Here is a 27,532-nt window from a genome sequence, read left to right as displayed (position 1 = left end):
AGATACGCGCGTCTGCACACAGTTCCACACACTGGAGGATTAGATACGCACGTCTGCTCAAAGTACCGCACGCTGAAGGATTAGATACACAGGTCGGCGCACATTATCACATGCCAGAGGATTAGATATACATGTCTGCACACAGTTCCACAACCCAAAGGATTATATACGCACGTCTGCACACAGTACCACACGCCAAAGGATTAGATACACAGGTCAGCACACAGTATCACACGCCAAAGGATTAGATACGCGTGTCTGCACAAAGTACCACATGCTGGAGGATTAGATACACAGGTCAGCATACAGTATCACATGCCAGAGGATTAGATACACGCATCTGCACACAGTTCCACATGCTAAAGTATTAGATACGCGCGTCTACACACAGTTCCACTTGCCAGAGGATTAGATACGCGTGTCTGCACAAAATACCACATGCCAGAGGATTAGATACACAGGTCAGCACACAATATCACACGCCAGAGGATTAGATACACGCAACTTCACACAGTACCACACGCCAGAAGATTAGATACGCACGTCTGCACACAGTACCACAAGCTGGAGGATTAGATACTCACATCTTAACACAATACCACACGCCAGAGGATTAGATACGCACGTCTGCACACAGTTCCACATGCCACAGGATTAGATACACGCCACTGCACACGATACCACATGCCAGAGGATTGGATACATGCCAATGCACACAGTTACACACGCCGCAGGATTAGATAAGCACATCTACACACAGATGCACATGCCACAGGATTTGATACGCACGTCTGCACAAAGTATCACACGCCAGGGGATTGGATACACAGGTCAGCACACAATATCACACGCCAGAGGATTAGATACGCGTGACTCCACACAGTACCACACGCCGGAGGATTAGATACGCACATCTGCACACAGTACCAAATGCCGGAGGATTAGATACGCACGTCTTGGACAAAAAATAAATAAATATACCCGTGCGAAGCCGAGTCCTCCTGATAGTTACCTATAAGTGAAACGCCAGCATTTCTGTAAGTATATTTGACATGCTGCGATCGATTTTCAAAAATGCTTTTGAATTTGTAGCTTTTCTCTACAGCCAGTAACGGCCTATTAAGAAAAAAATAAATAAAAAATGCAGCGGTAGCGGCTGTCACCGGGCCCCTAATGTCCCGGGCCCTGTGGCAGCTGCTACCGCTGCTACCCTGGTAGTTACGCCACTGCCACAATCCCATCCATTTTGCAGGTATTGTAAAACGCAGCATTTTTGCAACGTGGAGCCCGCTGTATTCACAGGATATATCTATTAGTTGTAACTCTCACCTCAGGAATCAAGAACAGGAACCAGCACCTCTCTGATCCCCCACAGAGCTAAATGGAGAGCGTCACACATGAGGCCACTTTTCCATCCACAGCTACTGTCAGAAGGGGTTACAGGAACTCATATTCTAAAGATACATGTGGATTCCAGAGGTGGGACATACATATATCTATTTGTGGATATGCCATAAATATCAATGGATATGACAAAAATGTTCCAGATGTGAATACGCTTTAACGTGACTAGTTCACAGTTAATCCCCAGTTACTGTCTGGAAACCATAAACAAGTTGCTGTTAATAGATCAGTTATTTTTATTATGTGCCTCTATTTAGTACTTTGAGTGATTAGTGGTGCATGGGGGGCTGGTTAACACTTTAATACATCTATAGTCCATCTCATTACAGGGATATTTCTATCTGATGTAGCTTTTAGGGACCCTGCCAATCCAGAGACCAAAAGGACTGAAGTGGTATGCCACCATTTACTTTGAGGCAAAACACCTTTAGGCTAATGCCTCACCTTGCAGAAACACAGCTTTTTTTAATGCAGATTTTGTTGCGGGTTTTTGAGCCAAAGCCAAGAATGTCTACAAAAGGAACGGGAGATATATAGAAAGCACTTACACTTCTACCTTCTTCTAAATCCACTCCTGTCTTTGGCTCAAAAAACCGCAGCAAAATCTGCATAAAAAAAACTGCATTTCTGCGACGAGGGGCCTCAGCCTTACACTGAACCCACAAGTGGAGCTGAATATTGCAAATTTTGATGCATTTTTTGAGCTAAGCCAAGAGTGGATTTAGCAGAGAGAAGAGATATTTTAAGCACTTTCTTTGCATTTCTTACTCTTGGCTTTAACTAAAGAAAGCGCATCAAAATTTGCAACATGTGACCTTTAGCAGGAAAATACATGCGGTGGAAATGCTGAGATTACCAAAACTGTTGCATTTTTGGCAATCGCAACATGTCAATTACATACGCAGAAACGCTGATGATTTCCATCCTACAAAGTTTGTGTGTTTGGATGTTTGCATGTTTGTGAGTTTGGATGTTTGTTCCTCAATCACGCTAAAACGCCTTGACGGATTTGCATGAAATTTTCCACAAACATAGTTTTCGCTTGGGATTGAAACATAGGCTATTCTTGGTGCCACTAAACAACATGGCCTCCTAGCAGGAGACTCCCAAAAGCAGGACTCCTAGCCCCAACTAAAGACTCACACACACTGCTTCGCATTGCCTGCACACTCCTTACTGTCGCCTCACGGGTAGCCCTCACTCTACTCACTCACATTTACATATAGCTTTCCACTACACACGGAGGCCCATTGCTCCTGCCTGCAATTAAAATGGACTGGGATTGCAGGCATTAACACTTGACCCCCCTCCCCCTCAAACACCCCTTCCCCTTACCTTCAATGTTGCAGACCGGCTCCTGCCTGCTGACCTCACAGGAGCTGACCTGTTCCATACTGAATGCTCCCAGGCCTGTGTTTACAATACTACTATCGCAGCTGGGCTATGGACAGCCGCGAAAGTAAGGCACACAAACTCTCATAGACTGCAATACACTTGGATTTCCGTCTATGGAGACTTGCAATCAAATGATTGCAGGTTCACACCCCTCAGTGGAACGAAGAAAAAAGTAACAAAAAAGAAAACCATAAAAAAAAAAAAAAAATCAAAAAATCATCCAACACATATAAAACGCCAAACTACTGTGATGCATATACATATTAGTTGCCATTCCGCCCAAAAATGCCCCGTCTACTAATAAACTATTTGCCCTACTCCCTCAACGTCACACTCACATGTAACAAACCACCATTTTGGTTCACACTTTGGACTATCATTTCAATAAAAGCTCATCTAACCAATACACATTCCCCAGAATGCTATATCTACCATTAATCTTGCCCCGCCATATTGTGGTTGCAAAAAAACCCCTTAGGGAGCCTTCACACGGCGTAAACGCGCGTGTATTTTGCCAAAATACACGTGTCAAAATAAGACTCCCATTCACTTCAATGATATTTTTTACATGCCTGTAAAATGTCATTGAAGTCAATAGGAGTCTTAATTTTACACACGTATTTTGCAAAAATACACACGCGTTCACTCCGTGTCAAGGCTCCCATACACTCAGTTCACACCACCGTCTGCTCTCCGTTCTTGCGGTTCCATCTTCTGTTGTCACACAGTTCGCCCCTAAGCGCGGCTGACGCTGGGTTCACACTACCGTTCGGCATTCCATATTAGGTTTCCATCTTCTGCATGCAGAAGCCGGAAACCTGTCAGACTCGGTCCGGCCGTGAGTGGTGGTGAGCGTTTTATGCTCTCCGCCGCAAAACCCTTTTTTAAAAAAAATCAGACACAGAGTACTGCATGTCCGACTCTGTGTCTGGTTTAAAAAAAAAAAAGATTTTGCAGCGGAGAGCATAAAAAAGGTACAGTATGTACATGTCTACTTTACCAAAGACCAGCTGAAAGTAAAAAAATAAAAATCCTCTGAAAATAACAAATTGTCTGTATTACTACATACACACTTTTACAGTTTCACACGTCTGTGTCCGCCCAATTCTCAAATCACCGCAGACGAAGTCGCGGGTAAAAGCTAGTATAGGTATAAATGAAGCAGAAAGTCTGTGGGAAAAACAGCTATGCGTTTCCTCCCCGGTTTTTCCTGCAACACTTTTTTTTGCTGCAGCCCGCTATGTGGGGCCTTAGCCTATAAGGGGTTTTCAGGCCATATGTCAATAAAAGGGAACTTGTCAACAGGATTTTCACCACTAAACCCACAACAACATCAGTTAATTACTCTTTGATGTGAAAAATCACCTTTTTACCTATAAAAGTCACCTCCGAAGTCTGTATGCAAGTTAGCTGAAAAGAATCATACTGGCCTGTTTTCTGAGGAGTCATGCTGAGAGGAATCACTTCAGATGCCAATATGTTGGGCTCGGTAGCATCAAGAAGCGGAAAACAGGTCATTAAAGACACAGATAGGAATGGACGCTGTGTCTTCAACTGCCATTCTTAGGCTGAAGCCCCACGTTGTTAAAACGCAGCATTTTTACCGCTGCAGAAATGCCAAGGAAAGTACCTGCAGTGTGAATGGGATTCTTCCTATTCCCAACTACACATTGCAGAAAAAGATCCACAATGGAAAAACTGTATTTTCAAAAATGCTCCTCTTTTTGAAAATTGCAGCATGTCAATTATATCTGTGGAAACACTGGTATTTTCCATATAGGTATAATAAGGGAAGATAGTCTCCATGTATTCTGTGTACGGTCGGTGTATTCTGTACATTTTACACGTGTAAAATGTAGTTAGCCACTGAGTTCAATGGCTTTTTTGTATAACGCGCGTCTTTTTGCCATGCCATTGAACTCAATGGCTAACTACATTTTACATGTCTATTTTTACACGTGCAAAATGTACAGAATACACGGAGTGTAAACTCCGTGTGAAGGGGCCCTAGGTGTGACAATCTGTTGTCTTGATCAGTTGCCAATGAATACAATCATGAATGCAGGAATTTTCTATGGTCTGGCACTTGTCAGAAATCCAGTCATGATTTCATTACAGATTATCCTTAAAGGGAGTCTATCATTAGATCTATGCATTTTTCAATAAGCACATGTTGGAATAGACTTCAGAAAGGCTATTCTAGTTCTTCTTCTGTTCCAATCCGAAGCTGTTGAATCAAAAACTCACAGAGTACAGGGCACAGAATCATCATGGCCTGCATTCCGCCTACTCTTCATCTCAGGTACACCACCTTTTTTTGAAAATGAATCCTCTTCCTGCACTTTCTTCATGCACAGGCAGACTGTGGCTCATATAGTTCAAAGGAGCGCTGAGCATACTGAGCATGTTCCTTAGAAATACACAAGCGTACTGCACCTGCGCAGTACGCTCGTTCATGAAGAAAGTGCAGCGAAGAGGATTCATTTTCAAGGGGGTGTACCTGAGACGAGAAGGAGGCGGAATGCAGGCCATGTCATGACGATGCAGTGCTCGGAGCACAAGGGTAATTCTAAATTTGCATATCAGTAAAAAGGATCTGATTCAAAAACGGCAGACAGGAACAGAAGAAGGAAGGTAGGACTAGAATAGCCTTTTTAAAGGCTATTCCAACATGTGCTTATTGAAAAATGCATAGATCTAATGATAGACTCCCTTTAACCTTACAGGTTATCAGGCAGGAACACTATATCTATAAGAAGAGTAGTGCCTAACCAGGGCCCCACAGCACCAGGATAGTGGTCGGTGAAAGCCATGTTCCTCAGCCACTATCCATGCTATGCATCTCTTTAATAGAAAGAGGAAATGTGATGCCACCATGCCCATTTCCAAAAGAAGCCTACTCAGAACAGGTGAGTAAAAATAACAAACCAAACACTTATATTCAGTTATAACCGGGGTTGTGGGTACTAAAACTGTATCCTATTCAAGTATCTGAGATACCGCTGCAGTAGCCAGAGTGGTTACTATCAGAAATATGCTTAAGGGAGGGGGGTTAGAGGCCCTGGACAAAGTTTACACCGAGGCCCACAAGACTTTAGTTACACCACTGTATGAGAAGATAACCTGTCCACAGTAAGGAAATAATGGCCAAACCATAGAAAGTTCCTGCAGTCATAGTCACTAGAGATGAGCGAGTACTGCTCGGATCAGCCGATCTGAACAGCACGCTCCATAGAAATGAATGGATGCACCTGGTACTTCCGCTTTGACAGCGGCCGGCCGCTTAACCCCCCGCGTGCCGGCTACGTCCATTCATTTCTATGCGAGCGTGCTGTTCGGATTGGCTGATCCGAACAATACTCGCTCATCTCTAATGGTCACATCTATTAGAAACTGATCAAGACAACAGACTGTCACCTCTAAGACGATTGTAAAAAACCTTTACAAGTCTGCAAAATTTGTAATTATTTATATTTGCAAAAATATTTAACTTTTAATTTTCTACATATAGGTTACATATATAGGATAACCTACAGAATGGGAGTGGTGGTGGTGGGGGGTCAGAAAGGTGAGTGTTACTTCTTAATAATATTCAAAGCAGTGTTAAAACCCCTTTTAGAGCCCTATGTACATGGTTGTACCGATAATACTGTGTCCATGGCCTTTGATAGCAAAGCACTATACCTGTTTGTTCTCAGACTCTATGAGAATCTGTGGGATGCTTCACTGCATACCATATCACAAAATATACGGGAATATGGTGCCTACTGGTCTGTAATATGGACCCATAGTAACAGTATTCTAGTAATGCCCTAATAATCAAATACCAGAACTGCGGTATGAGATCTTCATAGTAACAAGCCATGCGTGTGTTAAAGCTGAAATGTTGTAACACATTTTTCTTTGCTGCACAGTATAAAAAGAACTGCACGATAAGTGAATAAAGATGTAATACAAGGATGCTAGATGTTACATTTGATGGCTATATACAGTATATCTCATCTGAATGACAAGTGTGAACCTGCATACACAATAAAGCCATTACATGTGAGAACAGGCGCAGAAATCATGTGCGAATATGTATAATAACAAGTGGCGTATTAATGAACAGACCTTGTGGACTGCTCACTCCCACGTCTATTAAAGGATGGCACAAAATTTCCGCACATCCTGTCCAAGATCCACAACCCATGTAATTGGCATTTGTAGGATATCTGTCTGTATAATCAACACTTCCATTAAAGTGGACCCGACAGCTACATGACACTGCATGCCGTCCATTGACATCTTGTTTTTTACTTTAGTATATAGAATGTGTCATGAGGAAGCTGTAATCCTTATTATGATGCTACTTGTGATGGTATTGACTTCTGATGACTGGCATAGATAACAGAAGCGTACATGCGATCTGTAGACATGCTTTCAGGTGTTGTAAGTTTCAATGACACATCCTCTTTAGGTAATGCCGCATGCTGTGAAATAATAAACTGTACTGATATAGATATAAGGTATGGTGAACATCTTGGTTGTTGAGATGCGAGATCATAACATTCATATCGGAAGTATTTGAGGTGCTATTCCATTGTTGAATTCAGGTTGGAGGGCAACTAGGATAGCCTGTTAGACTCATAGGCTAAGGTCACATCGGCTTCTTTTTAGCCCATTGTTCTGATCTGTCATAGGCACACGTTGCGCTACAGTTATCAAGTGTTTTAGACACTTTTCCGATGTGCACGGAAAAGGGGCATGGTCTTGAGGGGAAGTGATGTGGCTTACAGGAAAGGGTGTGGTATAAGTTTTGACAAGTGTCAAAATCTTTTAAACCAACTAATAGGAGTAGAAAGTCTAACAATAGATTTATCAAACAGCACTTGACCAGAACCAGCCCTCAAACTGAGGGTCAATATGTCACCCCCCTCCTCTCTTGATCTCAGAGATAAATTACCTGTGCAATGGGAGCAGGCTGACTATAGTAAAGTCAGTCCCCATAGCACAGGTAATTCCTTGTGAGATCAAGAGAGGAGGAAGGGGGTAGAGCGAGGATTGGAGGCTGGTTCAGATCATGTGACTCTGGGGTCAGAAACAGCTGGAGCCCCTGGGTCCATCATGAAGAATCCGCTGGATGAATTAAGGTATATTTAGCTCCCCGGACAACCCCTTTAATCTAATAAGGGTTGTAATGATAAGATCCAGGAAGATGAGATATTGGGAGCGGTTACACAGAAAGGAGTATTGATTTGTCCCTTTGCTAACAGAACTAACATGGAGGGAATGCTGTGGTCACCAATTAATTTCTATCTCTGTTACACAAAACAGATCTTGTTTCTTCTGTGTAAAGCTAGCCATACACTTTAGATAGCTGCCTGCCAACAGCTATTGCTTCCAACCCCCCAAATACATGCACACACAGCTAAACTAAGCGTTCATGTGTTCTCATCATAACCACAACTTATTATCCTGGAGAACAAATAACCAGATAAGATAACATGCCAGATTCTTCTTTTTCCCTGACAACTGCCCTTAGAACACCACCATACACTTTAGGCTAAGTTCACACTAGCACTGGTCTCTCCACTATTTGGGTCTGCGTGGGGACGTGAATGATGGAGAGCCCATCTGCTAAAAAAACCCTATAGACTATAATGCAGGACTTTTCTCTCTGCCAATTTTAGCCAAAATCTGTGGCGGAGTCTCCTACAAAGACTCCAATGCAGTTGTGAACCTAGCCCAAGATGATCAACTGGTCCCAGTTTTCTACAACTGTCTAATGCAAGAGTCCGACAACCAACACAACAAATATAAGCGTCTTGACTCTGTCTGTATGAAATGGAGAGGAGAGCAATCTCATGGCCATAGGAAGTTTGTCTTCAGTTGGCTTTACTTTACAGCATACTTTAAGGGATTTTCCAGGATTTTGATACTGATGATCTATAATTAGGGTATCAAATTGATCCAACACATTTTCCCTTTAGGTTTAATAAGGGATGAAAATCCACTGGGCAAAAACGCAAATAAAAAACACTATGGAAAAAACGTGATGTGTTTCCGCTGTGTTTTTTTCCACAGCATTTTATAGCTGCATTGCACTACGTGGGGCAGTTTACTAACATAAATGATGCCTGAAATCTACACCAGCTCATAGTTTTCATAGATTTCAGTGTGGATGTCTGACCTTGCAGAAGGTGCTCCTGATTTATAAGAAGACATCTACCTCGTCTTAGGCTATGGCTCCAAAAAGCGCTGTGGAAAAGAAACGAATCACATTTTTTTCTGCAGCATTTAGAGTCTTCCTGTGCGGACTTTCTGCTTCTAGCATACTTAGGGCTAGTTCACACGGGGCAAGAGGGGTGGATTTTGGCACGGAATCCACCTCAAAATCTGCCCCCTCACAATAGAGGTCTATGTAGACCGCTAGCGATCTTTTTTCTGCAAGCAGTTTGTTCCCGCTCGCGGAGAAAAGAAGCGAGCTGCCCTTTCTTGAGGCAGATGCTGCGGGCGTCCGTGTCAAGACAATCCCTCCGGACTAGGCAAATTCATTTGGCCTACTCCGGAGTGGGAAGCCGCAACTGTTGCAAGCCGCGACAGTTGCGGCTAGCTGTGGCAGGTGCATTTTGGTCCTGATTCTGACATGCTTCCCGCGTCATAATCAGAGCCAAAATACATGGCCACTAGCCCCATGTGAACTAGCCCTAATACAGAAAATAGACATGCTGCAATTTACAAATACATGATTTTTTTAACTCAACATTTCCGCTGCAGATATTTTTCTGCAATGTGTAGATGGGATTACCCAGAATCCCATGCACTTTGCAGGTATTGTAAAACGCATAGGTTTTTTCCGCAGAGTTTCTGGCACAGCCAAATCGTAGGGGTTACACTACCTGGGCCTCCAGCCTAAAGGGTTTTTTCCCACGAAAGTCCTTTATGGCATATCAATAGGATATGACATAAATGTCTAACAGATGGGGCAACACAGTGGCTCAGTGGTTAGCACTGCAGCCTTGCAGCGCTGGAGTCCTGGGTTCGAATCTCGCCAGGAACAACATCTGCAAGGAGTTTGTATGTTCTCCCCGTGTTTGCATGGATTTCCTCCCATACTACAAAAAAGACATGCAGATAGCAAAAAAAATGTACATTGTGAGCCCTATATGGGGCCTCACAATCTACATTTAATAAATAAATAAATGTCTAACAGATGTAGGTCCCATCTCTAGGACCCACACCTATGTCTAAAATGATTGCCCACAACCTCCGTGCCCCACTAGTAAACTCGCTCCAACCTCTGAGAAGACCTTCAGCTATGGTCATGCTGTAAGGAAACAGTGTGGCTCTGAACTACGCCGTTTCCGTAACTCACATTTATTTCTATAAATCAGAGCTATAATGCTTCTGCACAGTTGCACCCTAGCTCAAAGTCTTCTCAGCGGGGTCGCAGCCAGGTAAGTAGTGGGACACGGAGGCAGGTTCGGCTCATTTTAGAGATGAGTCCTGCTCTGTCAAACATTTATGGCATAGCCTGTGGATATACCATAAATGACTCACATGGGAAAACCCCCTTTAAAGCAGAGGCTCCACGGTCCAGAAACGCTGCGATTTGGCCGTGGCGGAAACACCACAAGAAAAATCACAGCCTTGTACAGTACTTGCAAAGTGGATGGGATTCATGCAAATCCCATGCCCAATTTGCAGAAAAAAAATCGCAGCGTGTCCGCGGTTTTGAAAATCACAGCATGTCAATTATATCTACGGAAATGGCGGCTTTCCCATAGATATAATTGTAACAGAAAGTCCGCGGAGGAAAACTCTGAACTTTCTGTTCAAAGCGCTGCGGGAAGAACCGCAATACGTTCACGCCGCAGTTGTTCCCGCAGTACTTTAGCGCGGCGGTTCCTGCCCGTGGGGCCTTAGCCTAAATGAGAAGCACCTGTACCTGGGGCAGGAGATATAGAGACTAGTGTTGAAAACGTCAGTCTCCATAAATCTTCCCCAGAGGTATACAGCTCCATACACTGTAGTAATTAGAGATGAGCGAACACTAAAATGTTCGAGGTTCGAAATTCGATTCGAACAGCCGCTCACTGTTCGAGTGTTCGAATGGGTTTCGAACCCCATTATAGTCTATGGGGAACATAAACTCGTTAAGGGGGAAACCCAAATTCGTGTCTGGAGGGTCACCAAGTCCACTATGACACCCCAGGAAATGATACCAACACCCTGGAATGACACTGGGACAGCAGGGGAAGCATGTCTGGGGGCATAAAAGTCACTTTATTTCATGGAAATCCCTGTCAGTTTGCGATTTTCGCAAGCTAACTTTTCCCCATAGAAATGCATTGGCCAGTGCTGATTGGCCAGAGTACGGAACTCGACCAATCAGCGCTGGCTCTGCTGGAGGAGGCGGAGTCTAAGATCGCTCCACACCAGTCTCCATTCAGGTCCGACCTTAGACTCCGCCTCCTCCGGCAGAGCCAGCGCTGATTGGCCGAAGGCTGGCCAATGCATTCCTATGCGAATGCAGAGACTTAGCAGTGCTGAGTCAGTTTTGCTCAACTACACATCTGATGCACACTCGGCACTGCTACATCAGATGTAGCAATCTGATGTAGCAGAGCCGAGGGTGCACTAGAACCCCTGTGCAAACTCAGTTCACGCTAATAGAATGCATTGGCCAGCGCTGATTGGCCAATGCATTCTATTAGCCCGATGAAGTAGAGCTGAATGTGTGTGCTAAGCACACACATTCAGCTCTACTTCATCGGGCTAATAGAATGCATTGGCCAGCGCTGATTGGCCAGAGTACGGAACTCGACCAATCAGCGCTGGCTCTGCTGGAGGAGGCGGAGTCTAAGATCGCTCCACACCAGTCTCCATTCAGGTCCGACCTTAGACTCCGCCTCCTCCAGCAGAGCCAGCGCTGATTGGCCGAATTCCGTACTCTGGCCAATCAGCACTGGCTAATGCATTGTATTGGCGTGATGAAGCAGTGCTGAATGTGTGTGCTTAGCACACACATTCAGCTCTACTTCATCGGGCTAATAGAATGCATTGGCCAATCAGCGCTGGCCAATGCATTCTATTAGCTTGATGAAGCAGAGTGTGCACAAGGGTTCAAGCGCACCCTCGGCTCTGATGTAGCAGAGCCGAGGGTGCACAAGGGTTCAAGCGCACCCTCGGTTCTGATGTAGCAGAGCCAAGGCTGCACAAGGGTTCAAGCGCACCCTCGGCTCTGATGTAGCAGAGCCGAGGGTGCACAAGGGTTCAAGTGCACCCTCGGCTCTGCTACATCAGAGCCGAGGGTGCGCTTGAACCCTTGTGCACACTCTGCTTCATCAAGCTAATAGAATGCATTGGCCAGCGCTGATTGGCCAATGCATTCTATTAGCCCGATGAAGTAGAGCTGAATGTGTGTGCTAAGCACACACATTCAGCACTGCTTCATCACGCCAATACAATGCATTAGCCAGTGCTGATTGGCCAGAGTACGGAATTCGGCCAATCAGCGCTGGCTCTGCTGGAGGAGGCGGAGTCTAAGGTCGGACCTGAATGGAGACTGGTGTGGAGCGATCTTAGACTCCGCCTCCTCCAGCAGAGCCAGCGCTGATTGGTCGAGTTCCGTACTCTGGCCAATCAGCGCTGGCCAATGCATCCCTATGGGAAAAAGTTTATCTCACAAAAATCACAATTACACACCCGATAGAGCCCCAAAAAGTTATTTTTAATAACATTCCCCCCTAAATAAAGGTTATCCCTAGCTATCCCTGCCTGTACAGCTATCCCTGTCTCATAGTCACAAAGTTCACATTCTCATATGACCCGGATTTGAAATCCACTATTCGTCTAAAATGGAGGTCACCTGATTTCGGCAGCCAATGACTTTTTCCAATTTTTTTCAATGCCCCCGGTGTCGTAGTTCCTGTCCCACCTCCCCTGCGCTGTTATTGGTGCAAAAAAGGCGCCAGGGAAGGTGGGAGGGGAATCGAATTTTGGCGCACTTTACCACGCGGTGTTCGATTCGATTCGAACATGGCGAACACCCTGATATCCGATCGAACATGTGTTCGATAGAACACTGTTCGCTCATCTCTAGTAGTAATCCTTTTGGGTTACCAAGCTTGGCTCCCATGCAAGTGAGTGGTGGACTCAGTAACCTTTTATTTTCTCTGAGAAAAAAAAAAAAAAAGATTACCACCAACTTGGAGAATAAGAGATAATTTACATATAACCTTCCAGATGTGATATCTTTTGAATGGGTGGACAGATTTTTCTGTTTAGAGAGACAGCAACAATGATATAATGTATGGCATGTAACAGTGTGTACTTTCTGACAAGTCCACATTAAGTCTAAGGCACAACGTTGCAGAATTACAGCTTTTTTTGTTGCAGATTTTGCTGCAGTTTTATGAGCCAAAGCCAAGAATAGAATGAGCAGAATTTAGAAATGCAATTACCTCCTATATATTTCCCTATGTGGACTCCCCGAACGGAATACCGAACGTAGATGTGAACCAGGTCTTACATCTCCATTCACCATATCATGGAAGTGATAACAGTCCAGTAAAGTTTATATAGTGTGCAGTAACTAGTCGAAAAAGTATCTACATAAATCCATTATATGCAGAGATATGACTAGAGAGACAGAAGTCAGTATTAGTGTTGCACTGTTTCCTATTACCCAATTCTCAAAATAGCACAACCAAATCTTTTACAATCTTAAAGGGGTTTCTGAGCTATCCCAGGCAGCTTCCAGCAACACAACCTATACAGGGAACAGAGGCAGAAGGCTCCATCCACTGTATAGTGGTGGAGGAGGAGTGCTGCAACTCTGGAATACTCTGGTATAGCCTCTATACAGTGGACGGAGCCTTCTGCTTCTGTCTCTGGTACTGAAGGCTGCCTGTAATAGTTTATCTCCGCAGGGTCTAGGCATCAGACCCACACCAATTTGGATAGGTCTTCGGTAACAAAAATGGCTCCCAGTCCAGAAAACCCATTCAGTGACTGAAAATAAGTACTCACTGTCCCCCATAGTCCAGTAAGTCCTCATCCAGCCTCATAGATAGTGCACCCACGTGTACAATAAACCATGTGTTGCCTTCACAAGGCAAAAGGATAGTGTTGGTAAGACCTTTGTCTGTCTATGGACAGCTACAAAAAGATACTGTTCGACTTCATATTTTCACAAAATAACAAGAAGATGGCTTTCCATTAAAATAATAGGTAATAGGAAGTGCTGCATAGATGGGGGTGCTACACATAAATAACTGGTTGTACTGTTGCTTCACATTGCTGGAGTCTTGGTTTTGAATCTAATCAGGGACAACATCTGCAAGGAGTTTGTATGTCCCCCTGGGGTTTGTGTGGGTTTTCTCTGGGTACCCCGATTTCCTCACACACGCCAGAGACTTACTGATAGGGAATTTAGACTGTGACCCCTATGAGAATTTCTGTAAAGTGTTGCGGAGTATGTTGTTGCTATATAAGTAAGGAAAATAAACTATCCTGAACTGAACACAAAAATGATCATTATATTGAACATTGCAGCGGCAGAAGATGAAACACTACTTACAGTATATATAAGTTATAATCCTACATAGAGCAGTGTTACACTACATACACTACACCATATCACAGCCACTAATACACCTCAGCTCCTAGATAAACCCAATGCCTCTTGTGTGATATGCCTGCTATTAATGCTCTGTACAGTGCTTATCCAGGTAACAGGCCCCGCTATAGAGCACAACAGAAAACAGTAACCTTTGACCCTGCATTTCCTAAAGACTAATCCTCATTAACGCATAATAAGCTGTCAATTCATACAGTACATCTGTTATGTATGGCCATCCCAATGTATGGACAATTCAATGCTTACAAAAAAAAAAAAAGTTTATTTTTTCATCATGTTAAGTCTGCAATCCAAGCCTACTGCTACACCCCCATTCATAATAGAGCACAGGCAGAGAGGGTATAAATAAGGAAATCCTAAATATAACCCCAGAAAGCACCTACACACCCAGGAGAGGAGTACTCCCCCATGCCCTAAGCACACACAAGCAGACGATGTGAGGGAGTGATCTGGGGAAGGGAACAGAAAGGGAGGCATAGGAGAATCAGAGCACAAGGCAGTAAATGAGACCTCTGGGGACAAGCGAGACAAATGCTGGAAGAATATGCACAGACAGGAGGAATCTAGACAAGAAAAACACAAATAAGGAAATCTTTGCAAGCCAGGCAGATATGGAGGTCTCACCAAGAAAGGACGGGGGACTTTAGGTGTAGCGTCCATGATGGAGGCAGCCCCGATGAGAGGCTCTGGAGCAGACATTCTGCTCCTCTCCTCGGAGAGGTCTCTCAGAGCCTCAGGCTCAGGTTACAGAAATCCTGCAGCCTTTGCAACCTGACAGGGTATATTTAGCAGTGTTTGGGGGACAGGGAGAAATGCAAACGAGCGAGGGGGCTTACAGGCTATAACAGGATAGGGCTGACCCAGGAGGCACTGGTGGGGAGCCGGTGCGCAGGAGCTATGGATACCCTCCACTCTGCAGATACTTCATGCAGAACTTGGCACTATCAGTCTGTAATCTGCCACTCCTAGGCTTCTGACCCCAACCTCATACCTACTGTATACCCCACATGTCACCCAGATATAAAAAGAAACAGGTATCTCTTTAGAATACAAAGGAATCCAAACATATAGCTCTCAATTCAACAGGTGGATCAAAACCATCATGGGCCTCACTCCTCAAAGGTTTTCCATTATTAAAAGGGGTTGTCCAGTTTCAGCAAATAAGTTACTATTTGTATAATAAAAGTTTTAAGTTATAAAATTTTCCACCATACCTTCTATATCAGTTCCTCACAGTTTTCTAGATCTCTGCCTGCTGTCATTCATTCTGGTGCATGGCTCGTTACAGTCACAGCACAGAAATCATCAATCTGACATCTGTCTGGTAACCAGCTGTGCACCTGTGTATCCATCACATGACCACAGACTGTAGATCACATGACCACGGACTGTAGATCACATGACCATGGACTGATTTTTACCCACTGACAGTAAACAATGAATGACAACAAGCAGAGATTTATAAAATTGTGAGGAATTGATACATAACGTATATTGCAAAATTGTATAACCTTTTATTATACAAACAATAACCTTTATTTGCTGAAACTTGACAACCCCTTTGATTCATGATTTTTTTTTACAGTAATACACCCAGCCATTCTATGGGATTTGCCTATAATCTAATGGGTTAAGTATATTGACTGGATTAGCTAGTTTGTGTTACCTTATCCCAACTTTTCGTTCCTTAAAGATGACCTTTCACCCCCTTTACCAACTCCAGCTCTTTGCATTCTTTACAACACACTGCCTCACTGATTCTACTGCAGATAGAATTCTTTGCTAGCCCCCCAACATTCCTGAATAATCCGAGCAATTAGTTTTGTCAATTATATGTCAATTAGACTTTCTACTGTCAAGTGGGTGATCTCAAGCAGGAACAGACAAGTGGATGAGATGTAAAGATCTCTGACTCTATCCAGTCAGAGGAGCACATTGTCAGTACTCATAACCACACCCCTTTGTTTGCTCCTGCCTAAGACCACCCACTTGACAGTAGAGAGCCCAATTGGCATTTCAAGCACCAAAATTAACTGCACTGATTGCTCAGGAATGGTGAGGACTAAGGAAAAGATTGCAATTGCACTAGAATTAATGGAATGGTGTCTATTACAGGGTGCAAAGAACTGGAGTTGATGGAGGTAGTAAAAGGTCCTCTTTAAAAATTCACATCCAGTATATAATGGTGCCTAGATGAAGTCAGGCTTTCAACTTCCCCTATGTGTGATGGGAAAGTAGGAGAGTCAAAAGGCTCTGGGCATTTCTGTTTTAGGTAGGATTTTTGGAGACCATTTTGTCTGGAGGTCTTCTTTCTCTACGTTTACCCTATATATAAATGATTGGCACCTCAAGCCTATAAGTCTATGTCAAAACTGGCTCATAAAAGTAACAGAGGATCTATTGGTGGGTCCAGGGCCTAATACAACAATGAGCTCTTAATTCTAAATGGCCCCAGAAGAAGACATGTACATAGGATAAGCTCTTAGATTGATTTCTTCTGGTGGGCCCAAGCAATCAGGGATGTGGAAATAAAGTCTTGGGGCCAGTATTGGGTCAATTCGGAAAATAGTTTTAACTCTAACTCTGATAAAATGATCAATTATTTTTAATTATATTTTACAATTCCTGGCATTGTACAGTATAATTCATTAGATGTATAGTTTATTACATATTTACATTCATAGGAATTCAATCAGTAGCTTATTTTTTTGGCCTCAATGAGGCTGTCGTCAATTTATGAAGTCCCTGTCCAAGTTGGAACAGGATCTGGAGTCGGCCGTGGAAATAAAGAGGAGTCAGAGTTGGTCTTTTGGCCTAAGGCCCTGCAAGCAACATGAATCTATACAAGTATGGATCGCTTTTCATTTCTGTTTCTGGAATGTATTACAATGTATTTTTCTAAGGAACGGTTACATTTCTTGATGCCATTGTTATATTTCCCATTCTTAGATTTGTGTGTGTTTGGTTTTTGTTTAACTTCAAGAGAAGTTGATTGCTCTGCAGAAATCTAGAAATAGAAGCATCTTATAAGAAGCACGCTGTTATTTACAGTTCGGTAATAAAGACCGTATCTCCAGCCTCAGTCCAAGTTAAGAGCTGCCTTCTCTTGGCTCTTTACCGATCAGTGTTGTGACATCATTGTCACCTGTTACTAATAGAGGTTTCTTTGACACTTGGAAATGAGATTGACTGAGCCATAGCTGAAATTCCAAGGAGCTGACAAGATCAGTACTGTAACTCTTCTCAAAGTCAGCTATTTAATAGATACATATGTTTTCTCCTTCACTTTTTCCAAATTTTCTCTTAAGCTTTGTTCTTTACTGTATTTAAGGGGAATCTATCACCCACCCCCATCCATATTTAAGGGTCACCACTGTGTTACAGAAAACATTACAGGGATAAACAACACACCTTTCTTATGTTTGTCACTTTTGTAGATTTGGAGAAAAACAACTTTGAAGTTATACGCAAATTAAGCAGTTGGTGCACCGGGGGCGGGTCTTCAGCCCTTGAAGTGCTGTTCCTGTTGATGTTCTAGCAGTTGGAATAACAACTGTTACTCCAAGGTAGCCCAGACAGAATATTGTAGGGGTCTGAGTGGAATGAGAGGTGCTTTGGGGAGCTGAATGCCCGCCCACACTGCATCAACTGCCTCATTTACATAACAGTTCCAAATAGTTTTTCTCCAAATCTACAAAAGTGGAAACCTTCAAGTGCTGTTTTATATTGTATGCTCACATACTCAATAATAAACTAAGCTAAAATATGGATGGATAGATTGATCTAAGGCGCAACAGGTTCAACCTCTGCTGACTTTTTCAAAGAATATGCTTAAAGGGATTGTCAATTTACTTTAAAGGGATTCAATCATTAAAATGCAATTTTTTTTCCCTAACACGTAGGAATAGCCTTAGGAAAGGCTAGTCTTCTCCTACCTTTAGATGTTTTCTCTGCGCCGCTGTTCGGTAGCAATCCCAGTTTTCTTCTGTATGCAAATGAGTTCTCTTGCAGCACTGGGGGCGGTCCCCATAGCTCAAACAGCACTGGGGGCGTCCCCAATGCTGCAAGAGAACTCTCCAGTGCCAACTCTATCTTCGCCTGGAACGGCCTCTTCTTGCATCTTCTTCCGGAGCTTGCTTCAAACTTCTAGGCATACGCAGTCAGATCTGCCGTCAGGCCTCAGGCAGAGCCAACTGCGGATGCCCGTGGCAATTTTCCTGTGGCCGCTTACACAGTAAACTGGTGTGAGTGGCCATCTTCTTGTGGCATTTTCTTGTGGCTGCTTACAGCTGGGGTAAGAATATGACCGTGGGCATGTGCAGTCGGCTCTGCCCGAGGCCCGACGGCAGAGCCGACTGCGCATGCCTAAAAGTCTGAAGCCAGTGCCGGAAGAAGACGAAGGGAGAGGCAGTTCCAGGCGAAGATAGAGGAGGCGCTGGAGATTTCTCTTGCAGCATTAGAAACGCCCCCATTGCTGTTTGAGTACTGGGGACCGCCCCCAGTGCTGCAAGAGAACTCATTTGCATACAGAAGAAAACCGAGATTTCTACTGAACAGCGGCGCAGAAAAGACATCTAAAGGTAGGCGAAGAATAGCCTTTCCTAAGGCTATTCCTACGTCTTAGGGAGAAAAAAATTGCATTTTAATTATTGAATCCCTTTAATTTAACTCACTTCCTCCAGGCATTTGTTCAAACTTGACTTGGTGGTTATGGGCTGGTTCCAACCCAGATCACATTATTGGAGCCAGCCCAAGTCCCCCAGGGTACTCCATAGGTAGGTAGTTGCCAGTGCCATGGGGACTTTTCCATAGTCTGCCAGACCCAATAGAAGAACTTCATATCCTGCTATCAGGGAAGCAAAATTTGCCTGACAGGTTAATTAAAAGGCATAATAGAAAGGCAAAATTTTAGTCACACAGGGCCCTTCACAAGAACTGCCTTTCCTTTATGTTAGCACGTAATTTCACACTTCCTTTATACATTATAGTTTCAGTCCTGAGAAAGATAGAGCAATTTGGGTGTTGCCACTTATCTCCTTAGACCAATGGCAACAGCCTCATTGCTCCAAAGAGCTCATGTACATAAAGACAAAAACAGATATATCTCAGCAATGGAGGTACCGATTCACAAGGGGAAAGAACTGGTTGATTCAGGTGACCATAACCTATCTGTATGCGGGGCTGGGTTCTGCTGTCAGATTCCCTTTAACAAATAAAAACCCACTATATTTAGGTACTTTGCCATGACTGCATATAGGCAAAGCTTGGTCTATATATGGCTGCCACTATGATAGAAAGCAGCCTGAAAGGTTAGTAAATCACTTTGTCTCTTGACAATGAAATCTTCAACATTCATTTGTTAAAGTTGTTTTGTTAGAAGTCAGAAAAATCAGCAAGTATAAGATCCCTACAAAGTTTAACAAAGGCAAAATTGTGCTTGACATTAGAATCAGACAATTCACCAACACAACATGTCTGTGTGGGTTGTATGCAGAGGTTAGTACCCCATCAAATGCAATCCACGGAAGGGCATTCAATGTACCGGCACAGGGCCATGGTTGCCCAGGCTCTTTGTTGTACATGGAGAGCAAAGACTAGAACATTTTGTCGGATCCCAAAGAATAGGACAAATCACTAAAAAGGTTCATGAAAGAAAGGTGTTACAGTGCATTGCAGCTTCTTGCACATAGGACTGCATAGCTACAGAACAGTCAAGAGTGTAGATACTGACCCCTACCCACCACTGAAGAACCTACAAGAGGACATCAACATTAGAACTGAACCATACAACAATGGAAGACGTTGGCCTGGTTTGATGAATAACATTTTCTTTTACATCATATGGATTGCCAGGTATGCCATCTGAGGCATTATGGGCAATGTTCTGCTGGACCATATAAGCCTACATTGCACCCCTTCCTCCGCCCTACAGATATGACAAGATTGTTGCAATTAGTTCTGTTACATAGGCAGAGAAGGCAAATGCAGCAGATTTAGAAAGACTGCAGTCTGGGCACAGAAAATCCTGTATTCTGTATAGAAGGAATAATATATTGTAGACTTGCTGCTTTAGCTAAACTGTGCTTGATTTTAAAATTTCCATACCACCGGGGTTCACTATATTGTGGGTGCTTACATAATATATCAGAATCATGGCTTTACAAAGAATTGACACATAATGAGAGAAGAAGAAAAGCTGCACAGCGGAAATATCTGGCGATCTGTCCCCCTTGCTGCCTATGCTGTGCATGATTATAATGGTGGCACACAATGCCCAATAGGCAATCTATTCTCTCGGTAACATCTAAGCCACACACACAGCATAGGAGAGCATAGCTAGTGTCCAGAGAACCCACTAACCTATATATAATCATATCCATTACAACCAAACCACCTACAGCATAAAAAATAAATGCCAACCCTTACAGAGCATCATCCACATTTATGGATTTATGGAAAATATCTGTATGAAGACCATTATCTTCTAACAGTACGGAATAGTTTAACAGGTTTTCAGCAAATATGTGACTAAAAATAACTGTACTTGCTAATTGTTTGTTCTTTTCTGTGGAGCGAGAGAAGTGTTAAGCTCTGCAGTCCTGTTCTTGTGAGTGGAGGACGCAGCTTGTTGTGGAATTACTAGGGGGGATATGGCGAAGGGTCCACAGTCCATGGACAGCTTAAAGTGAAGTGAATTTGTTAAAGTGGTTCTATACTATTAGAGAATTCTCAAATAACTGGAGAGGGGGTACTCTGTTCAGAACAATGATCTTTCAGTGAAGAGCATCTACAAAGAGAGCCTCCTGTTATGGAGGGCTCAGCAAGTCTATGCTGTACATGGTGAGCTCATTGATGTCAATGATCTGTGCATTGTGTTATTTCCCCTATGGTTGTGCCGTAGGAAAGCAGGACACTTACTGCTCTATTCACCTATACATGACAGCTGATCACTGACTGCCCTTTAACTCCAACCACAAATTGGTTCTTCATTCTGCCCCACAGAGGGGATCTTGAGTGAAGGACCCCTTCTATGATGTCCATACACCCTTTTAAAGCAAAAACCTTTTTAAAGCCTGCCAGGTTGCTGACAATATGATGTCAACACAGCCAGAGCTTTTGGTCTAGAGGAACGCTATTCTAAGTATGTATAATGAAAAGGCACATTTTCACAAAAAGAATCGGGGGAAGGTTTGTAAGAAAAAAACTAAATATACTCCCCTATCCCTGGAGCTCTGTTGTTCTGTTCCAGGCCCGTTTTGTCTCCCGTGGTGGGATTCAATGTGATGGAAGCAGGGAAGCTCATATAACTACCATGATAAATCAGTGACCTCGGCGGTCACTGGAGAGGGACTGGTGACGTCACTCATTTACTCCTTACCAACAAGCTTACCAACCTAAATATAAAAGGTCATAGGACATGGCTGTGACTCTCTCCATTTATTTGGAGAAGTGGGATCCACATCTATCACATATGTAACATATTTTGTGAATATGCCATAAATTTCTAAGGCTCCATGTAATGAGCCAAAGGTTAAAAACGCTGCAGAAACACACTGCGGCGGAAATGCACCACGTTTTTTTCCCACAATGTTTTTTACAGAAAGTCAGCAGAGTTTTCCTTGGCAAACTTTCTGCTTCTTTTATATCTATACGGAAAACACCATAATTTCCATGGGTATAATTGACATCCTGCGATTTACATAAATGCGAGCAGCATGTGGATGGGATTATCCAGAATTCCATTCACTTTTCAGGTACTGTATTACATAGTGTTTTCGCAGCACGTTTTTCGCAGCATTTTTAGGCTAAGGCAAAATGCATCACTTTTGTTGCATATTTTGCTACGGCTTTTTGAGCTACAGTCAAGAGTGGATTTAACAGAGCTAAAGCCAGGAGTGGATTGAGTAAAAGCTAGAAGTATAAGAACTTCCTATATAGTCACCTTTCCTTGTGTAGCCACTCTTGGCTTTGGCTCCAAAAACCGCGACAAAACCTGCAACAAAAAAAGCTGCATTTCTGCAATATGGACCCTAGCCTTATATATATATATAGGTTTTCCAACTTTCCCCTGAAAACTAGAGGGAAAGAAAAACTATGAGTGTTTTAACTTGGTGGTCCAAAAATATTTCATGCTATAGATGGATCGGTTGTGTGAATAAGCCCCTAATCTCTCACTAAGTGAATCTAATGGTTTACATGTGTTGTCCAGCAGCAAAAAAGATAAAACAATAATCAATTATCAATTCCCCTGCCAATATAGTTCAATAGTACCCAGTCACACAAGCTTTTACGTCCTTGAAAGGGTCACTGTGTGTTGTGAGACTCAAGAAAGCAAAGAACAGGAGGGAGTGGAAGGGTGAATGAGGGGCAATATTGTTCTTTCTTATTTTCCTACAACCTGCTGAGTACTTTAATCATAATTTCCTTTGCTAAACTTCGCCTTTAGGGTCCAATTTGGTGTGGAATTTCAGCGCTGAAAAAAAAGCCTCCCTTCCTTTTTCTGCTAAAAGTCAATAGGAGGCTTTTTTTTTTTTCAGCGCTGACATTCCACACCAAATTCCTCACCATTTTCCTCCGTGTGAATGGACCCTTCGGCACCATGTAGCGAAACGCAGCAAAAGAAACACTGCAGAAAAAACGCAGTGGAAATGCATAAATGTTTTTCATGCAGAGTTTTTCACAGATACTCTGCTGAGTTTTGCTCTGCAGACTTTCTGCCCCTATTATACATATACAAAAAATACCAGCGTTTCTGCAAGTATAATTGACCTGCTGTGATTTTTTACATTTCAGGTACTGTAAAATGCAGCATTTTCGAAAAGTTGGGCCCTGGTCTAAGGCACAAAACCGCAGTGTTTTACAGTCCCTGAAAAGTGGATTCTATCGAATCCCATCCACACCACATTGTAGAAAAATACACACAGAGGAAATGCTGCAAATTCCAACACTGTAGAATTTTTAGAAATTGCAGCATGTCAATAATCCCTATGGAGAAACTGGCAATTTCCCTCTGTGGACTTTCTGGGAAAACGCTGTGGGAAAAACCCTGACGTGTTTCTGACGTGGTTTTTCCTACACTGCTTTTTCACTGCAGTCCACTATATGGGGCATTAGCCTAACAAACATTTTCAGCCAATACATGTAAATACATATAAGTAGGACTAACAAAACTCCCAAAGTGGCCACACAGCTAGTTATAAGCACATCTGGTCCTTTACAGTTTTACTAAGTATAACTGCACTTCCCATCTTTCTGCTGGACAGGAAACTGTCCGTATGTCATCCACAATCACGGATCTGCAAAAAGTCTGAGCATCAAATGCAGCCAAGAATAAGACATGCTTCATAATTGGGGGTCCTTGTATATGGTCGTGTGTATGGGCCCATAGAAATGAATGGGTCAGAACATTCATCCACAATTGCAGATAAAAATTATGTTCATGTAGTATATTGTACTGATGTAGATGTATATTTTCTGAAAATACTTTAACACATATTTTCTCCATGTTTATGAAACACAAAGCCTTTAACAAATATAATCTCCAGAAAAATCTGGCAAATTGACTTATCCACTATGACAGGCCAAGGAAGGAAATCAGTACAGCTGTCAGACCACAATTAGATTTGTAGGAAGGTTAATCCTAATGGAATGTCCATATGATCGGTGCTGCTGCTTGTAAGGGCAGAGTCTTCTTATATCGCTCCAGAAGGGCCACAGTTAGTGCACTCCTGGGAGTATTGATCATGAATTGGGATCATTGATCCCAATGTCTGTGCTATTACGATAGACAGAGGAGCAGGTGCTGGGTTACCCACTAATGGCTGAAACATTTGCATGCAGAACAGCAAAGACTCTGGGGGCATGAGTGATATTACTACCGAGTTCTCAGATTGTGATCCATTAATTACAATTTCCATGTAATGACGCAAGACAGAAGTGCTGCATATAACTAACAGCATGGGCTGGTTAAAAAATGCATCAGTTGCTGTATGCTGTGATATTTGGGGAAGTTTACAGGTGAAGCGTAAAAAAAATCTGAAAAAAAAAACTGCAAATGCTAAGAACAATGTGATAAAACTACATGCTTTTTTTCTGATGTGATTTTTAAATATGGCTTAATCATACTGTGTGAATACGCCCTAATAACACCCAACGCCCTAGGAAACCTTTAGAAGAAAAAGGCAGGTTTAAATTATTTCATGCTGTGGGAAAGCTGAAGAAAAGAGATATATATATATATATATATATATATATATATGAAACTGGGTGCTACCATTAGTCAATAGGTCATGTTAGTCTCTACAGACTTGAACACCGTTAAATCAGTGCAGACAGTGTCAGACTACATATAACCACACCCTATTGGGAATCGGTAATGCTCAGTTGTCGAGCTATCCATACGTTTCCAGGAAGTGTAACAGAGGACCAGCACAACATTGTTGGTGTTTCATGAGGGTTACAATTATTTATTAGATTCAGCAGAAGAGAAGAGCAGACAGGTGATCTCCCTTTACAAGGTTACATTAAGATGCTATGGCAAAGTAGAAAGTACAGAGCTCTCACTACAAACACTCCGACTACCATAAGCAAAGCAGGGCAAGGTATAAGATGAGGTCATTGCTTGTTGGTTACATAACACAAAGCACAATAATGGCCTTCCTTCTCAGAAATATCACAGGGGAAGGCTAGCCATCAATTTCCCACAATGCAATGTTTCTTCTCACAACAATCCAGTCCATGTACAGTTTTGATTCTGAGCTACCCCAGTCCTGTTTTCCATAGGTGCTGATAGGAGGTGGCGCCCTGCCCTGCTATGGTTTCTATGCTTTTACCCTGCCATGAGCTGCCATCTTCCAGAATGCGCCTCTCTCTCTCTGTAGGTTTCTTTGTCTCTTCCATCCACCTCCCTCGCTCGCTCTACTATTCTTCAGCATCTCCTCTCTCCCTCTCTTCCAGTCAGTTAATTAGTGTTTGTCATTTCCATCTCCTGACGTAGGAGCATCTCTTCCCTGGTGCTGGTTGCTATGGTAACCCAGGACCAGGGCCTAGCGAGGCCTGCGTGTGTTGCCGCACACACCAGGCCGAAGTGTAAAGCAATGATAAGCATGACTTACCTGCCGCACAAAGCTGTTCGAGGTGGTGTCAGAGCTGGTGCTGCCATCTGAACGCTTGAATCGACTTTTCCTCTTGTATTTAGCCTGCCAAGAGCCATAAAAAGTAAATGTTGCAGCAATACAGCAATGGCTCAGACAGTCAGATTTACATCACGGATAATATTATATCTCCAGCGATATTGTCCTGGGCAGTAATGCAGCATATTCCTCAGCCAAGTGACACATTACCTATCATCTAACCTAATAAGTTAGATAAACTTAGTACTATCCGTATCTATTTGTATTTGTAGCAGAGGGGCCCTATCACTGAGGGGCCCACATTAACCTTTGTAACATGCTATAATACATTTAGGTCCTATACAACAGGGTATCATTATATATGACGGTGCCAGGTGCAGGATCTCTATTGGATCTCATAACCTTAAAGCTACAGTATACCTTTAGCACAGGTCCTTATAACGACCTATCTGCAATTAACACTTACTTATCAGCTACCATACTCGTGTATACCAACCACAGCACCCCCACACTAACTCCTCCTATATTATATAACCAGTGCTCCCCATATGCTAATATTACACCAGAAATAATTAATCCTATAACTTCTTTTATGTTTAATCATTTGGTTCATAGATCTAAATATTGATTTTTCCAGGGTAAATTAACAATAATTGTTGTATATATAGCAAAATATATGTCAACTTTTCTATCACGCCAAAGCAACCAGAGCCAAATATTTCTTCCTTAACCCTTAAAGTGCTACAGAAAAGCAATCACCCCCTCTCACTTCCACCTCCCCTCCCCCATGCATCCTATGTTTACCTGCTCAGTACCAGCTGTTTCTCTATGTTCACAATTCATCTATTCTCTTCCTATTCCACAATTTCTAATGAGTAGAACCCCGATCTGTTTCCATATTTACCATTATGTCTATAGTTGTATACATGTTGTAGCAATAGTGTTATGATAATACTCCTCATACATTGTATCACCCTGAGACATTTGGATATGATACACATTATGCATGCTCATCGTCCTATGATATGGATGTGCAAATACTGTACATATATACATATCTATCTATCTATATTGAAGAGAGGATATATTCAAAAGCCAGTAATGTATAATAGAATTGTGTATTAGTAATGCTATAGGGATGGGTGTAGATGAAGCTCTGTTATTCTCACCTGAAGACTGTGTCCCTCTAACACATCCATCTGGATTTCTTGTGTTGAGCTGGACGGGGTCCTGGCCATCCTGCTCTGCTGGACCATTGGTGAGACCCCCCTATCACACTCAGATTTCCTCCAGTTAGCCTGCGCTCATCCCTCCAGCAGTTCCAGGACTGTGTGTATGAGAGAGGCAGGCAGAAGAGAGGAGAACTGGGGAGGGGAGGAAAGAGAGAGATAGGGTGAATGATAGAACAAGGAGGAGGAGAGCAGAGGCAGACACAGGGAGGGGATAGCACAGAATGGAGAAGACAGGCTGGGAAATGACAGGGATATGGGGAAGGCTAGAGTGGAGCAAGAAATGAGGAAGAGATAGACACTAGGGGACTAGAGGGATGATGGGAGAATAGGATCAGGAGCAGACAAGTGATGCTGAGGAAGAGACACAACAGCTGGCGAGACTGTGCCAGAGACAGACTGTTGAATTAAAACATGGATGAAGAGAGAGCTAGACAGTTGGAGATATAGGACAGGAAGAGATCAGGGAATTACAGAGAGACACCCACATCACTTAAAGAGACTGCAGGGGTGGCACAGGATGTAAAGAAACTACACTGCATACTATATTCTTCCCTTCTAATGGGGTACATGTAAGACTGTGAATATATCTTGTGCTATTGCTGCAATCTGACCCAGAATGTCTGATTATAGCAATATCAACATAGAACTAGTCAGCCTTAATATCCCTATAGGTATTACTAAAATGTCAGGTCGGGGTGGCACAGACACTCCTTTCACCTGAAACCTTCTCCCTTTCAACACAT

General features: G+C 43.0%; 1 protein-coding gene across 2 annotated transcripts in view; it reads right to left on the bottom strand.

The window, feature by feature from the left end:
• CACNB1 (calcium voltage-gated channel auxiliary subunit beta 1) overlaps positions 1-26,924 on the bottom strand; it is a 64,168-nt gene extending 37,244 nt beyond the window's left edge. Inside the window, exons 1-2 of one of the 2 annotated variants that reach the window (XM_075278300.1) lie at positions 26,727-26,924; positions 25,540-25,623 (exon numbers count right to left, since the gene is read on the bottom strand). In XM_075278300.1, coding sequence (XP_075134401.1) covers positions 25,540-25,623; positions 26,727-26,813 — 171 coding nt within the window. In that variant the 5' untranslated portion in view covers positions 26,814-26,924. Of the gene's footprint in view, positions 1-15,049; positions 15,180-25,539; positions 25,624-26,726 lie in introns of those variants that run through there. The other variant, XM_075278301.1, reaches the window with a different exon arrangement.
• Positions 26,925-27,532: the final 608 nt, after the last annotated feature.

The sequence above is a fragment of the Leptodactylus fuscus genome, chromosome 6 (genome assembly GCF_031893055.1).
Source record: "Leptodactylus fuscus isolate aLepFus1 chromosome 6, aLepFus1.hap2, whole genome shotgun sequence".
NCBI classification, from domain to species: domain Eukaryota; kingdom Metazoa; phylum Chordata; class Amphibia; order Anura; family Leptodactylidae; genus Leptodactylus; species Leptodactylus fuscus.
Note: the sequence above shows the minus strand (reverse complement) of the source record. Positions and strands in the feature narration are given on the sequence as shown.